Raw genomic sequence first — 16,710 nt, forward strand, 5'->3', positions numbered from 1 at the left:
ACGGGCTCTTTATAGCTGTAGCGGAGGAAATAGCAGCCAGGGTCACATTCAGGATAACAGGAAAAAACGAGCATGCGGTGTACAGCACATTCACGCACCCGGTCAACCACCCCGAGTCACATACTGTACGACAGCGACATCTGGACGCGGCAGAAGGTGTATGTGCACAGCACAGTTATTAAATGTGTTTTCTAGCAAACACATTTTACATAAAATAAATAAATAAAAAAGTACAACTTTTTTGTTTTAAGAAAAATCCAAATTTATTTTTGTGGTAATCAACATTATGCCACAAATGCTGTCGATTAAGCTTAACTTGTAGCCTACACTGTAAAAAGAAATCCTGATGATGAGGAAATTAGAGAGATTTTCAGTGAATAACGATTTAAAAATTTTTCTGTTCATCACAAAAAGCTATCATATAATTTCAGAATTCATGGAATAAAGCACATGGGTCATACAGAGTACTTTTGTGGTGATGTTTTGACCTTTATGGAGCTTTTCAATGAATGCCCTTATTAAATGTCATTACATGGAAAAAGCATGTGTGAATTTTCTTTAAAAAGTCTCCTTTTGTGTTCCATGGAAGAAAGTCATACAGGCTTTGAACGACATGAGGGTGAGTAAATAATGGTAAAATTATAATATTTGGGTGTGATATGTTGTCTGTATATTCAATGTGAGAACAGACCAAAACGTAACTCCTTTTTCACTGTACATCCTGACATCAGTAGTCTCTTTGATCATAATTTCAATGTTGATTACACTTCCTAGCGCCATCTAGCACTCTGTGCATGCGTCAAGTGTAATAGAGCTTGAAATCATGATCATGCCTAAAGACTGCAATGGCAAGTTATAAAGTGAAAGAAGTTACATTTTGGTCTGTTCTCACCCAAAACTGACTAGATCGCTTCAGAAAGACATACATTAAACCACTGGAGTCTTGTGGACTACTTTAATGTGCATTTTGGAGCTTTAAGTTTACTTGCACTGTATGGACAAAAAGACATATCTCCAAAATATCTGTGTTTCATGGAAAAAAGAAAATCAGTAAATGATGAGAATTATTTTTGGGTGAACTTTTCCTTTAAGTCCTTTAACAGAAATATTAAAGAAAATGTAACAAACAAATAAATAAGAGCAAACTTGTCACCTTTGAAAAAATTACAGTGTGAATGCTGCTTCCTCCTGGTACTGTTAATTTCAAGGAGCACAATACTTGTTGACCCCTCTCCAAACATAGCACTTATGGTTGTGACCATAAAGCTCTATTTTGGTCTTGTCACTCCAAATTACAGTGTGCCAGAAGCTGTGAGGCGTGTCAAGGTGTTGTCGGGCATATTGTAACCGGGCTTTTTGTGGCATTGGTGCCGTAAAGGCTTCTTTCTGGCAACTCGACCATGCAGCTCATTTCTGTTGAAGTATCATCGTATTGTGCTCCTTGAAACAACCACACTGTCTTTTTCCAGAGCAGCTTGTATTTCTCCTGAGGTTACCTGTGGGTTTTTCTTTGTATCCCGAACAACTCTTCTGGCTGAAATCTTTCTCGGTCTACCTGACCTTGACTTGGTATCAAGAGATCCCTGAATTTTCCACTTCTTAATAAGTGATTGAACAGTACTGACTGGCATTTGCAAGGCTTTGGATATATTTTTATATCCTTTTCCATCTTTATAATGTTCCATTACCTTGTTACGCAGGTCTTTTAACAGTTCTTTTCTGCTCCCAATGGCACAGTATCTAGCCTGTTTAGTGCATCCACATGAGAGCTAACAAACTGATTGACTATTTATACACAGGCACTAACTGCAATTTAAAAAGCCACAGGTATGGGGAATTAACCTTTAATTGCCATTTAAACCTGTGAGTCACCTTGTGTGTCTGCAACAAGGCCAAACATTCAAAGGTTTGTAAACTTTTGATCAGGGCCATTTGGGTGATTTCTGTTATCATTATGATTTAAAAAGGAGCCAAACAACGATGTGATAATAAATGGCTTCATATGATCACTATCCTTAAAGACAGTTTTTTTTACATGATCAGTCATATTTTCAAAATCAATGCCAAAATTTCACAAGTTCTGCCAGTGTATGCAAACCTTTGAGCACAACTGTATAAACATCATAGTAGTACTTCCATGGTAGACCTACTGCTTTTCACTGATTTAAAAAAAAAAAACCCTGTACAACAGTTTTTTTTTTTTTTTTACTGTAATACAGAAGAATTGGGGGCACTGATTGCCTACTGTATATGCATATCTCCACCTATTGAGCAGGGAGGAGAATTTATGGTTTTTAAAAAAAAATAAAAAACTTAATTGAACGGTTTCTCATCCACACCCATCATCTCGCTTCTGAAGATATAGATATAACCACTGGAGTCTTATGACTTTTGTTTCCTTTGTGCTTTTGAGCTTCAAAATGTTAAGATCCATTCACTTGCATTGTGAGGACCTACAGATCGGAAATATTCTAAAAATCTGTGTGTTCAGCATAAGAAAGTAGTACATCTGTGATGGCATGGAGTATGAGAATTTTCTTTTCTTGGGTGAAATATCCCTTTAAGTGTCCTGAAAAGGTCAATGCAGCAAAAAAAAAACAAAAAAAAAAAAAAAAAAAACCTAAATGTAGCCTTCGTCCTCATGCAAAAATATGACTTCATATTTTTTGTATTGATTTGGGGTTAAATATGACCAGAACATCTTGGCAATTACCCACAAGGGGCAACCAGGTCAGTTGGCACATGGCTAATTGTGGGGATAGAAGTGGGTGTTGTGACATGCAATATTTGAATGTTTGCTCTATTGACCCACACTCGTTGATTCAAGACATTAACCATCTAGCAAGAGCAGTTGTATTTTATATATATATAAAAATTACAGGCTTCCACAAATTATAGCCCCTGGCAAACATCATTCATAAAAGATTATGAATGGGGTTGGTACATGGAATGAGTTCAAAGCAGATCTGAACAGTTGGTCGCACACACCAGGGGCATACAAACCACGGGGGTGAGAAAGAGATCTCTCTCTCTCTCTCTCTCCCTCTTTGACCTAGTTGGGTTAATGTGAAGTGTTATTTTGCCTACTACGAAAATATAAGATCACTATTCAAGAGCATTGGCATTCAAATATAAAAACCTTTGTGACCTTTCAGATGAGCTTAAGGTTTGAATTCTAGCAAGAATTTTAAAAACCAAACATCCTGCAAATATTTGATCCTAACCTATTCTTTTAACCAATGAGGAGATCCATTCTCTTATTGTCAGATTATACATGCAGTTGTTCCACAGGAGTCAATAAAGAATAAAGTGCCACTGAGAAGTGCCACTCAACCAGTCTACCCCCCATCCAAAAACACAAATTAAAAGAAGTGTTTTTTTTTTTTTTTAAACATTTAATTTAAATCAAGCAAATTAAGACAGTACTGAATTACTAGTAATTGTGCCACATTTAGGGAGAAAACACCTTCACTTTCACTAGAGAAACCAAGTGCAGCAGAGCATGACGTTAAAACACAATCAGGTCACCGCATCATCCACAGTCCTCTGGAGTCAGATTTGAAAAATGAGCAAATTAATATTAGCATTGATGCACATGCATGATACCTTTTAAACACAAACCACTATTTCACTCACCTCAATCCATCTAAAAGGGATAAAACAAGGTCTTTGATTTTACAAGCTTTCTCCATTTTCTCATCCTTTTGTCTCTTCTCAACATCCATCTTCAGTTCATGCACGTTGATGTTCTTTTTGCTCAAACCAGGCCTCTTCTGTTCTTCATAATGGAGAGAACTGGAACCATCTGCAGCTGCTTTCAGACTCAGTTTAGAATGTAGAAGTGGCTCTGATGATTTGGTTCCTTTAGCCCCTTTAAAGATCATCTCAGCCTGTCTGAAAACTATTTCTCCCTCATTCTCTGTGCTCTCAATGACCTTATTTGTAGGCATTTGGTCAATTGATGGGCTTTGGGAAGGTTTAAGTTGAGGCTGCTCTAGCTGAACCTTCTCTACAGTCACAATAGGTTCTCTCTCAATCTTATTTAAGTGGGCAACAACAAAGTCCGGCTTGCCCAACCAGTCTTCCGCATGATCATGTGAATCAGCAGCTTCCACATAAGCATTCCCTTTATCCACAGCCAACTCCCAGTGCTGGCCATCAACAGGCTGTTCTTCTGCCTTTTGCCATTCTTCTGGTTTCCACCTTCTGAAGGGGTCATCACTTTGAAAGTTTACATCAACAACTGCAGGATTTTCTGCGAAACCAACTCCGAAGTCCATCACTGAGTTTAACTGAAGATCTAGAAGCTCTGGTAGCCACACTGATAAAGCACCTCCCAGCCCCTGGTCAATGACCATCGCACCACCTCCAAAATTAGGTGGAGCAGGCCAGGGGGAGCCATTGCCCATGTTTTCTGTAGAGCTTTTGGAGAAAGAGGCACCTGCCATGATCCATTTCTTATCAGACAAGTTTTTGGATGTAGGGCTGGACTTAATGGTGCTGTCTGACAGGGTCAATGGTGTGGCCTGTGGCTTGGTTTGTTGATCTTCAATAATCAGCAGGCCAGTGCTTACTACTGCAGTCAATTCTAAAAGACAGGAGTGTAAAGATTCAATTTACATGCAAAACATGAGGTTGAACACTATGCAAACTCAAATTAACAAACAAGATACACACCCACATCAGGATGTGGTCTAAGCATGTCCCCACGCTTAGACAAGCCCCTACAGCTTCTTCCACAACACTCACACACTGAGGTTCGGCCACCCAGGTCAACCCAACTGAGAGAAAAAAAAAATAAAATAAAAAAGACGTTAGGCAGTATATTACTCTTAATCTCAATTCAGTTTTCTTATTCCAGTGTTGTAAACTCCACTGCGGATTTGAAATGATCCGATCGTAATCTTGACCAACTGTTTTTGGGATTCCCCCAAAATTAGAAGATTCAATGAAGCCCCCATTTCAAGTAGATAGGAGCTGCACTGTCATGACTGGAAATAGCCTCACTAGAGTGTTCCAAAGATGGAACAGATCCTACAGTGGACTGAATTGCTAGAAAGACTTTACGGAGGCGGTCATTATTTCTGCCTAATATCTTTCGTGCTACAAGGAAGAAAGTCATACAGGTTTGGGTCATCTTCAGAGCGAGTAAACTACATTCATGTTTGGGTCAATGATCCCTTTAATGCAATAAGTAAATATGTAGGCAGCAAAAACAATCTGGATTATGGCACCATTTTATAGCAAGCTAATAAATGATCAAAAACCCATTTCAAGTGAACATTTACCTGGACTTGAGCTTGTTATAGTTGCAGAATTTGGTGTTGGAGGTCAAACCCAAATCAGAAAGAGAGAGACTGCAGTGAAGATAAACCTAAACAAGACAACTCAATTAGATTAGTAAACCAGATAAGACTAAGGGAATGTGTAAATTGGAACATAAGAGTCAAACTTTTGAGCACCAGGAAATGAACACCCACCTTTGAATACTTTAAACTGGATGTATGAAGAACCAAATTGACTGCGTCACTCCGTCGATACACAAACTTCAAAGACTCTTTGGACGCCACACATCTGGCAAAATATTAGAAGCCTAAATTAAGTCAGGGAAATACAACTGTAAAGAATCATGTTTGTTGAGTTCAGCTACCCGTTGTTAATGATAAGGGCGACTTCGGGCTTGTCAGCTGGGTCTGGAGAGGAAGAAGCATGGCAGGACTGGACATAAAGCTGTTGACCTGGGCCAGGTGAGGCAGACACCTGCAGATACAACCGCTCTCCTTTGTGGAACACATTAGTATTTGCCAGATCCCGCCAAGATGCTGAAACAATAAACATTGTATAGATACAATAAATACTGTGTAGGTAGGTAGGTAGGTAGGTAGATAGATAGATAGATAGATGACACACAGTTCATGATTCTTATCGAAAAGCCACCACGTATCTCCAGTTGACCCTGTACTTCATATGACATTAGAATCACAGATCCAAATTCATCCAAAGTGGGAGGTTGGAGGATTTCATTAAGAAAATACCCCTCTGGGATGACAGGAAATTCAGACACATGTATGATTCCTGGTGAGTGTGATGTAAAAACCCTGTTCAAATCATTTCCATTGGTTGTAACTGACAGTGCTAAAGACACTATAGTACAACAAAAAACAACAAAAACCCCTGACATCCCCATCTTGTTGTTTTAAACTAAAGGAATACCAGTGTACAACAATTTACACAGCCACTCTTCTACCCTATCAGACGTCCAAAAGATTTGTGTTATGAGGGTGTTTTCTGTGCCAGTTTATGCATTAATTAAAGTAATCAGATGCAGGCGTTTAAGTTGATTTAATTAATGCGACTAATTGAATGACATCAACTTATTTTATTTTTATTGGGAATTTGGCAGGTTAAAGGTTTTTGTTTGGAGGGAAAAAAAGTATATTAAATGTTTGAATAATAAAGTCGTTACCAATCACAATTCAGTTTGTAAATATAATAATGTCGCTAGAATTAGGCTTCGGTCAAAATGGCATACTACCCATATGTCTATGGCAGACCTATTAAGATTAGTATTGTGGTAGTATGCCATTCCGAACTCTGCCTTAGATTTTTAATGGCTAACATGCTATCAGGGTAACAGGAAATTTTCAAACTTTGATGTTAAGTTTCATAAAACGTGGTATAACGTTTATAAAGGAAAAATACCTTGTACAATAAGACAGAACGTAACCTATATATGAAACAAAAATGTAATTATTTAAGCGTTTGGAGGTAAATTATTTGTAGAAGTTTGTGGAAGAATCATTTCAGTCGCCTTGCAACTTGGCCATTCACACCTTACGCGTACGCTAAAAAGGGAAAGGTACTTCACGTGCTGTCGGAATTATTGTAAACAAGAGTTTCCCACTTGAAATTTGCACATGAATGACCCATCAAGTCGTAATTATGACTGGGAAACTCCGACATAATTCTGAAACCCGAGTTTCCAAGATGGGAGGAGAGTTATGGAAGCCCTGAACCACACTGAAAAAAAAATAAATAAATAAAAAAAAATAATAATGTTTTAGGTGTCTTTGTGCCTTTCTGATCCTATGTCCTACAATTATTATTATTTTTTTTTCTAAAAATACATTTCTCTCCAAAAAATGTTTTCTCTTTTTTCTCCTCAAGAGGCAACACATGAGAATAATATATATATATATATAAATGTTTTTTTTTTTTTTTTTTTGCTTGCTAGCTAGCTAACAATTAGCATGCGGTACCAGCCTCTGCCACCAGGTGCCACTATCAGTAAGCATTAAATCTTGTGCTTAAGGTGACAGATGACAGCTGTGGTACATGATCTGTTTATTTTTATTGTTGTAAAATATAAAAGAAATGTTTTGAAATCATAATCAAGGAAAGAAACATACTGCATATAATGTTTGAGAGTCTACTAATACATATGTTTCATATGGCATTCATTGTGAAGTGTGATAACGGGAGTTCTTTCTGGTTTTTTGATGACATTAACCACCGGGAATATCGATGCTGCTTGATATTGTGCTTTTTTAATTTGTTGGCCCATGTAAACATGCGCTAGATAGACGTCTTTGACCGTTACGACACCTCTCACTCTGTTTTCAGTGCTGGTTTAAAGGGCTGACTCGTGTTAGAGTTACCCAATTCAATGAACTCTTTAGAGCGACACGTCAGCTTCAACCATGGCACCGTGTCGAGTTAAAGGAAGATGCAAGGCTGCTTGAGGAAATGGTGCACGCTTCGCGTTCAGTCATCGTCTGGCTGTCTGGTTGTCCCTTGGTCTGTTAAATGAGGGGAAGCACTGAGAACTTTGCATCTCTTAAATATTGCAACGTAGACAATGCATGTCCTTGTGATATGTGTACAGCTGGTAATGTTAATTTTGTTATAAGTAATATTATAATTTCTGGACGAATAAAAATAATGCATACATTGATGGAACGTTTAACAAAAGTAAACTCATGCAGACTTATTTACATTGGAACTACATCACAATCGAAGCTCGACAATATGAGATCATGAAATACAGGTGAAAATCCAAAGCCTGCATAGAGTTTGCAAAGCAAATTGTTAGATCTGAATAATCATATAATAATGTGGGTTGCTTTTGGATATATGCTACTAGGATGGTGTGCTAACTTCCAGCTCACATTCTCATTTTCCATATATTGTGTTCCAGCAGCATGTGGTCAAACATTCCATAAAAGAAGCCGTTGATTTAAAATGCAACATCTCCAAAAGCCACCTCATGAGAAGTCGGGGGGAGGAAAATGAAATTTAGGACTGTCGAGGCCAATTTAATGATAATCTAATACACGCAAAAGGCTTCTCTGCAATGCTATATGTTCGCGGTGCGATGAAAGCTTGTTTTTCAGGCGAGTGTAGGAACAACGCGGCAATGATCTGCTCTAATGTATTGTATCTCTGGAATGGATTCTAGAGATAATTGTTTACAATCCTTCAAAGAAATTAGTATGAATCAATATAGAATACGAGTGAAAGCACCGCAACTATCTCAAGAATGGCATAACAATTTTCATCAGATCTTGTTTACTATTGTTGATGGCATAAATTAAAATGACTAAATTCCTAAAATGGAGAGTAATCAATAGATCGAGCAGATACAGATGGCATGCATAAAGCAAACTTGGTCAATGAAAATTTATTATTAATCATGCAAAATAATCACTCATGATGATGAGCTGTTATGGCAGAAACCGGGAGACTAAAAGTGCATGCATGCATGCTCTCGTTTTTTTTTTTTTTTTTGAGAATTGCCCATTGCATACAAGCACATGCCTTATGAAGGAAAGATTGAACGAAGGAATGACATGGATTTTTGGATTCTGTCCCCCAATATTAGGATATTTGAAAATACGTTTATATTACATCTTTATAACTTTTGTGAGAATTGGAGTGTAATTTACAGTTAATTTACAGTAGACAGCGCTGTTGGTTTTCATAACCCATATGTTGGATTATAAATTAAAATGTTTATATTACAACAACACTGATTCACCATAGAGTGCAAATGAAAAAAGTGTTATTAAAAAAAAATTATATATTTAATTTAATTCATAATTTCTCTAACCATGCGTTATAATGAAAGCTTTGTGAAATTGCTCAACTTTTTGATTTACAGATTTGAAAGACAGCAGACACATCAACACAATTTGTTTACCAGTCCATGCGACTCCTACTACATATTTTTGAAATGACACGTGAGGTACAACACAAAGTCACTTACGAGTCATGGCACTAAAATCAAAATTATCTTTCCTAATTATTTCAACGCTGACTACGACCGCATTAGAGTTGAATCTTCACCATAATAGGATTAGTAATTTTGCCCTCCGCTTTCAACACGACAGAAACGACAGGCTGCTCAGTCAGACTCCTGCTACATCTGTTTGCAGTGAACCGTGAGGTACAACACAATTTCATATCACTTACGAGCCACAGCACTATAATAAAAATGATCAGGCTACACTATTTTAAAACGCATCTCCTATCATGTACGCCAATAAAAGATGACCAAGCCAAGTAAGTTATGGGCGGGGCGACACGTGTAGCCACGCCCCAAGGGGTAGCCCCGCCCTGTTCTGCAAGCTGCAGCCAGGGATACTTGGACCTTGAGGTTGAAGGCTCTTGTCACTCGTGTATGCAGCGACATCTGCAGGATGGGCAGAAAACTACTTCAGGTAAGTGAGTGAGCGGAGAGGGAGTGGTGACTGGCGATGGATGTAGGTGAACGAGAACAAGGAAGTCATCCAGAAAGGCACGGCAAGAGGAGAAGATCTTTGAACATGTGACGGCTTTAATTATAACTTAATCAGAAAGAAGCATACCAGGATGGTGAATTCGGGTGAGTTCATTCACTTAAGTAAAGGGGTCATTTTGTGGGATAAACGGACAGTAGTCTGGTTGTGGTCATTGTGATTGTCTTCATACAAATCTCGTCTAGTATTGGGCGACAAAAATACTGCAGCCTCATCATTGGACTTGTTGATTTCAGAACTCAAACCTAACAACTTAAAGGAGTGCTCATAGACTGTTATAGATTGAAATTATGATATATGTGTTGCATGTTTTATTTATTTATTTATTTATTTATTTTTAGCGACTGGACCTATAACAAGAACATATGTATTATTGTTTTGTGCAATGCAGTCAGTATTGCTGAAGAGGGTTTAGTTTTTAATTTTATATAAAAAATCCTGGGCTTAAAGAGAGAACACAAAACAAATAAATAGATGCATGGTTTGTTAATTGTAATAAATGTAATAAATAAATAAAACATGCAACACATATATCATAATTTCAGAGTGACCCTGCACTCTGACCCCAGCTTAGCTGGGATATGTGAAAAAAAGAATTTCACTGTATATGTGCAAATGTATAATGTGTGATAAATAAATATAATTATAATTATAATTATAAATTAATTTAAGTTTTCTTTACTTTGTTTCTTCTGCACTCGTCCTACTTGACAGTCCCTCACCATCCCATAATCACTTGCTTTTCAGTGAAGTCATAACTCATGAAAGATGACTGTATTGAAGTTAGTCTGGATTTCCTGTTGCACATAGTTTCTTAACTAATCACTTGTTTATCTGATGATCTGATGGCTGGTCTTTCATTTTCAGTGTCCTGCTGCTTCCATGTTTATGTTTTGTCTGATGTGGTGTGTATGTGTGTGTGTCTGCCGTAGGTGTTTGTTGTGGCAGTCTGAAGGATAATAAGATCCTTATGAAGATGGGCTTGGGGCTGGTGCTGGTAGGCCATGTGAACTTTTTGCTGGGGGCACTTGTACACGGAGCTGTGCTCGGGCACATAAAGGTGCTCACTTGGGACCGGAAACTCGTGTACCCCATCTCCAATGTCACCGCTCTTGTTGCGGGGCTTGTGGTATGTGTGTGTTTTCCAGTTGTATTGCACTGTATGGTCTATATCCACATTTCTGTGTTGGTGGACAAAGGATTACATTTGTTTGTGATGAATATTAGAAGAAGTAGCATATTGATAAACAATCTAGGCTACTAACGCAATGCAGGTTCAGTCCTTAATAGGTGTGACAGAGAAAAAGTAACTGACTTCTCAAACCTGCTCAACCAGTACTGTTCCCTAGAACAGAACTTTTAACTCCAGGTTATTTCAGAAAGACTGACCCTCTTGCTTTGCATATAAAGTGTCTGCTAAATAACAAGTAGTACTTTGTTAGCAAACACTGGGGAAAAAAATACAACAACTATAATTTAATTAAAAATGTACACAAAGTACACTCATATGAGATAAAGACTTCAGTCACAGAAACCCAATAAAAGCTGTTTAATTTTACATGGAGCGGGTCATCCCTTCATGGGTGCTGCCATGTTGACAGCACATGACACTGTGTCAAGCAATTGACTGAGTTACAGCCACTAATAATGACAATGACAGAAACAACATGTGTATATATATATATATGTATATACCTGTATATACACTGATCAGCCACAACATTAAAACTACCTGTCTAATATTGTGTAGGTCCCTCTCATGCCGCCAAAACAGCACCACGCATCTCAGATATTCTTCTCACCATAATGGTACAGAGACTTTGTCGGTTCGAACCAGTCTGGCCATTCTCTGTTGACCTCTCTCATCAACAAGGTGTTTCCATCTACAGAACTGCCGCTCTCTGGATATTTTTTGTTTTTGGAACCATTCAGAGTAAATTCTAGAGACTGTTGTGTGTGAAAATCCCAGGAGATCAGCAGTTACAGAAATACTCAAACCAGCCCCATCGCGCACCAACAATCACGCCACGGTTCAAATCACTGAGATCACATTTTTCCCCATTCTGATGGTTGATGTGAACATAAACTGAAGCTCTTGACCCATATCTGCCTGATTTCATTCACTGCACTGCTGCTACACGATTGGCTGATTAAATAATCACATGGATGATTGTTGGTGCCAGATGGGCTGGTTTGAGTATTTCTGTAAATCCCCTGGGATTTTCACACACAACAGTCTCTAGAATTTACTCAGAATGGTGCCAAAAACAAAAAACATCCAGTGAGGGGCAGTTCTGCTGATGGAAATGCCTTGTTGATGAAAGAGGTCAACAGAGAATGGCCAGACTGGTTCGAACTGACAAAGTCTACGGTAACTCAGATAACCGCTCTGTTCAATTGTGGTGAGAAGAACAACATCTCAGAATGCTATTCTGAGATGCGGGTTGGTGCTGTTTTGGCGGCACGAGGGGGACCTACACAATATTAGGCAAGTGGTTTTAATGTTGTGGCTGATCGGTGTGTATATATTAGAGCTTTCAGAATATTCTGAAACATTAAAGTACATGTAAACAAAAGAAGCAAACCAAACAATAAAACAGCAAAAAAAATCCTTAATACAAACAACAACAAAGCCCAAGTCAACAGCATAGTTCAGTGCGATAGTATGGTATTGATAAACAGACGTGTGATCCACCAGACAGTCCGAACAGAATGAGTGCAATTGGACATATAAAATGTCCAAACAAGAGATCCCTGCTGGAGTGATTAAACAAACTGCTACGACCTGTAGATCTCAAGGCACAGATCACAGATAAACGTGCAACATCAAACTAGGGACGTACATTTTCAGACATTTTAATAATCGATCGTCGTGGAAATTAACAATCGATTAATCATTAATATTAATACAGCAAAACACACGTGAAGGACACCAAATAATATGTGCATGTAGCCTACTGTTTAAATCATCATTTTAAGTAATTCACTTAAAAAATGCAAGTATTGGCATTTTCTTCTTAAAATATTCTTAGTTCAGCATATTTAAATACATTTTGGCTGTGTTAAGGATGAATCGGTGAATTGTTTAATTACTGTTAATTAGGTACTGTAAATAATAACTTGTATAGAAGATACGTATTTGAGTTAATTAAAACTTACTGTTGTGGATCGTGGAATATTTCGGACCTTTGGACTTATTTTTTTATTTGAAATAACGTCAAATCAGAACACAATGTGTAAACACAGTAGGCTACATAACATACTGTTTCTCTGGTGATTTTGAGATGTCAGCTGAATATACTTTCCCACACTATCACGGCATATGCAGAAAACATAATGTTCATTTATAGAGAGACGCTCCAACACTGATTACATTGAGCCCACTTCATCCTTCATCTGTGCTTCTTCATCTGTGACATGAAGCGCTCAATCACTCTCTAGAGGCTGATGACTGTAAACAGCCTTATCAATTTCTGCTGCCATTATTACTGAACGCATTTGTCCTGAAATTAATTAATCAACAATCGATAAGCTTAATCTAACTAATTATTAATGGCAATGAATCGATTACTCGTGAGCATCCCTACATCAAACACCAAGCGTGAGCACAAGGCGGTGTTCAATCAACAGTCCAGCGTGCAAGAATGCACGAAAATTTATTTTGACTGAATGAATACAAGAATGTCCATTATAGGGATGTGTGCATTATGAGATGGATGAAAACACAAACTAAAAGAAACAAAACAGAAGATATGGGATGAGTAAGAGCCAGCTAAAATCTGAGTACACACTTTAATAAGCAGGTGAAACTGAATGAACCTGCACTGTAATTTTTACATCTCATGTTATTACCTGCAGGCAATTATTGGTGGGATCTCCGCTATTGTCCTCTCCAAGAACAAGAAAAACCAGCTGCTGGTGAGTAGACTCACACACTCAATACTGCCCTTGCTGAAATTATTGCGTATGCTATTTTTAAAAACATTTTTATTTTGTGTACATCTCTAAATGGTGAATATCTGATGTCAAAAACTTGGCAACGACAAACATTCCCATGACTTGACAAGATTGTACATACTGAGAAAAAGATGCTTGTACTCATTTACAGACAGATTTACTTGCAGTTATGACTAATTTGTTGATAAACCTGAATGAAAAATATAATGTAATGTCTTCCGCATTTTCTGGGTTTCCATCCAAAATGTTTAGCATTTTTTAAGCGCATTTCTAAAAATTTGACAAGAAAATATAAATTGTTGCGCATTTACTTCCACTACGTAATGCGCGTTATCATGAGGGAGCCGCCTTGTCCGATGGAACAGCTGAATGACCTCTCCCTGCTTTGGGGACAGTTTTATTTGCAAGATTGGAGCAAGTATCTCATTTTATTAAATACATCCACGAGACACCGCAGAATAAGTGTAGTATCTGATATAATGTGGGCTGAAATAGCTGCGATGCCCACACACCACCAGTCTCCACATAATTGGGAGCGCCCACTCTCAAAACTGTTCTGGCAGATTGTGAGGACCAACTTTATCGACCAGCTGTGGGTTAAACACTTCCGAATGACAAGCGCTATGTCCAAAGAATTGTGTGCCAAGGTTGGACCTTTCGGTGGGTTAGTCACACACGCACGAATGGTCAAAACACGTCATCGTTTTGCGAATAAACCATTTTCATCACCTTAATGTGCATTTTAACTCATGCGAAACTCTAGAAAATCCACCTCCTCCTAGCGCATTACATTTTAAGCGAATTTAGACATTTTATTCGCATATCAAGCGTTTCCAAATTTCCCAATTTCAAAATGCGCATTAAAATAGTTAGATGGAAACCTACCTATTGTCTTTTACTTGCTTCTTTTGGAACACTTGCGTGTCAGAATTACAGTCTTTCAATGGAAAAGTCCATTTTTATGTATTACTCCATTTGTCGACAAATTTTATCTGTTTGCAGAGTTGGTTTTTACTAGTTGTGAGTGTTCTGGCTGTTCTCTTGGGCGGCGCCTCTGCAGTGGGCATCAGTATGGCCACAGTGAGGGCCATAATGCAGGAAGGGCATAGTCTCTTTGCCCATTGCAATCTTCCTGCCAACATGAGTTACTACAGCATCACAAATGAATGCCCTTTTGACCCCACACGCATCTATGTGAGTCAGTGTATCTCAAATCTGAGGATCCCTTTTGTATTCAAAAGCTTTAAAACGCAAAGCATTTGTTGCCTCAAAAATGCCTTCAAGAGTTCTTTCTGTGACTCTTTTATCTGTTTGTGTGCTTTAATGGCATGACAGACATTGTATTGCGTTGTTGACATTGACATTGTAATGCTTTAGTGGGATAAACAATAGTTGGGACCAGGGCTCCCACTGTCATGGAAAACATGGAAATATCACAGAATAAAAAAATATATTTTTATTTATTTATTTATTTTTTATCATAATAATAGTAATAATAATAGTCATGAAAACTGATGATTTTAAAATGTCATGGAAATGTTTCTAGTGAATCTACATTTTTGTAGTTCTGCTCAGCTCATGGTGAAAAAGTCCATAATAAAGACATTGAAATTCATTGGTCAAAGGGTGTGGTTTATAATCAAAATATATAATGGAAAAATATGAAAGAAAATAATGATTAAAAAACAATATTTCTTTTTCAGGGTACAACATTAATCCTGTGGTTTCCATTGATTCTGATGTCAGTAGTAGAAGTTGTGTTCTCTTGCCGCTGTTTCTTGGCCTGCACCTCCTTTCTCCGCTTGCGCTGCCCATGGAGGAAAAATGTTGTCTACTCTAGAAGGGTAAACTAGAACTTAATGCAGTTAAAAATGCAATATTTCACATTTTATTCTAAATTAATTTAGTCATTTAAGATAAGATAAGTGTATAACTATTTTTTTTATTTTTTATTATTATCTATGGCTTGCTGCTGTTTTTGTATTGTTTTTGTATTGTTGTACACTGGAAGCTCCTGTCACCAAGACAAATTCCTTGTATGTGTAAGCATACTTGGCAATAAAGCCGATTCTGATTCTGATAAAAATCAGAACAGAATGCAGACATGTGCTAGATATGTGATGATTTTAAGGATTTAGCTTTAAGGGAACTTCTTAATTTGCACTTGACTGAAACAGTAGACTAGTATCCAGCTCCACATTAACATTGTATTTTGAAAAGCATTCAGAGAACACAGAATAGTAAAACCTTGCAAACTATGCTAAATACCTGCACAGTTCTGACTGTTCATGCACACTATACTACTTTAAAGCCTTCTTTTCTAGTGTATAATCTTGCGTGCCGAGGTGACAGAAGAAACTGCACTACCTCCAGGACATGAGCCAAATGAGGAGGAGCCAACAGAACAGCACGACCTTCTTGACAAAGACACACCTGTTGTGGTGACCAGTGATTGGCTGTAATTCACCTGCATGTGCCGCATGACCAATAGACACTAGTTTAGAATTGCACAAAGCATAAGTGACCATGCACATGAAACATGTGGAAAGATGTGCTGTCCTTTACTGCCCACTAATCTGGCTAACAAGTGAAGAAAGACTTCTTCAGAATCTTCAGCTTAGTTTGGCAATAATAATGAATAATAATACTGAAAATGTTTCAGTAAGTCTATTTGGGAAGTGCCATTGGTTTCATGTAAAGTTCACACTTGCTTATATATCAGTATCACAGGTATGTATATGTTATATTTGTTTCATATTTTCTGCACTGTTGGGATTCCATGTTACATTTATATAAAATATTTTTCTATTCAAAATAAAATTTCTTCAAGTAAAAACACAAAAAAGTCAGCTGTCAATGTCCTGTATATTGTCCTCTTTTCTCTTTATCACACCGTTTATTCCTCATATACGTATGTACTTAGACACTGCGCCTCATTCATGAAACACAAAACTCT

At 37.7% G+C, this 16,710-nt stretch overlaps 2 protein-coding genes across 4 annotated transcripts; one reads left to right on the forward strand and one right to left on the reverse strand.

Annotated features, from left to right (window-relative positions):
• Positions 1–3,524: 3,524 nt before the first annotated feature.
• Positions 3,525–5,838, reverse strand: LOC127410817 (uncharacterized). The gene is made up of 6 exons (XM_051646016.1): positions 5,651–5,838; positions 5,481–5,574; positions 5,289–5,374; positions 4,699–4,781; positions 3,637–4,600; positions 3,525–3,546 (listed from the first exon to the last, which is right to left on the reverse strand). The coding sequence occupies exons 1-6, from the start codon at positions 5,836–5,838 to the stop codon at positions 3,525–3,527; spliced, it is 1,437 nt and encodes a 478-aa protein (XP_051501976.1).
• Positions 5,839–9,739: 3,901 nt separating this feature from the next.
• LOC127411587 (transmembrane protein 54-like) lies at positions 9,740–16,587 on the forward strand. Of its 3 annotated transcripts, none has more exons than XM_051647285.1 (6): positions 9,740–9,883; positions 10,730–10,926; positions 13,656–13,715; positions 14,757–14,948; positions 15,458–15,598; positions 16,066–16,584. In XM_051647285.1, exons 1-6 carry the CDS (start codon positions 9,871–9,873, stop codon positions 16,132–16,134), a joined length of 672 nt encoding a protein of 223 aa, XP_051503245.1. In that variant the 5' UTR covers positions 9,740–9,870; the 3' UTR covers positions 16,135–16,584. The 3 variants fall into 3 exon arrangements, with proteins under 3 accessions (XP_051503245.1, XP_051503244.1, XP_051503246.1); XM_051647284.1 differs by having other exon boundaries at positions 16,079–16,584; XM_051647286.1 differs by lacking the exon at positions 14,757–14,948 and having other exon boundaries at positions 16,079–16,587.
• Positions 16,588–16,710: the final 123 nt, after the last annotated feature.

Source organism: Myxocyprinus asiaticus, chromosome 20 (assembly GCF_019703515.2).
Source record: "Myxocyprinus asiaticus isolate MX2 ecotype Aquarium Trade chromosome 20, UBuf_Myxa_2, whole genome shotgun sequence".
NCBI lineage: Eukaryota > Metazoa > Chordata > Actinopteri > Cypriniformes > Catostomidae > Myxocyprinus > Myxocyprinus asiaticus.

Bases quoted from the DNA above. Each gene is read 5' to 3' on its own strand.
- LOC127410817 (XM_051646016.1), bottom strand. From the start codon at position 5,838: ATGTTTATTGTTTCAGCATCTTGGCGGGATCTGGCAAATACTAATGTG. The intron at 5,575-5,650 runs GTAGCTGAACTC...ATATTTTGCCAG, and splicing joins GCCCTTATCATTAACAACGG to ATGTGTGGCGTCCAAAGAGT. The intron at 4,601-4,698 runs TTAGACCACATC...AATCTTTACACT, and splicing joins GTCTAAGCGTGGGGACATGC to CCTGTCTTTTAGAATTGACT.
- LOC127411587 (XM_051647284.1), top strand. The intron at 14,949-15,457 runs GTGAGTCAGTGT...TTTCTTTTTCAG, and splicing joins TTGACCCCACACGCATCTAT to GGTACAACATTAATCCTGTG. The intron at 15,599-16,078 runs GTAAACTAGAAC...CTTCTTTTCTAG, and splicing joins ATGTTGTCTACTCTAGAAGG to TGTATAATCTTGCGTGCCGA.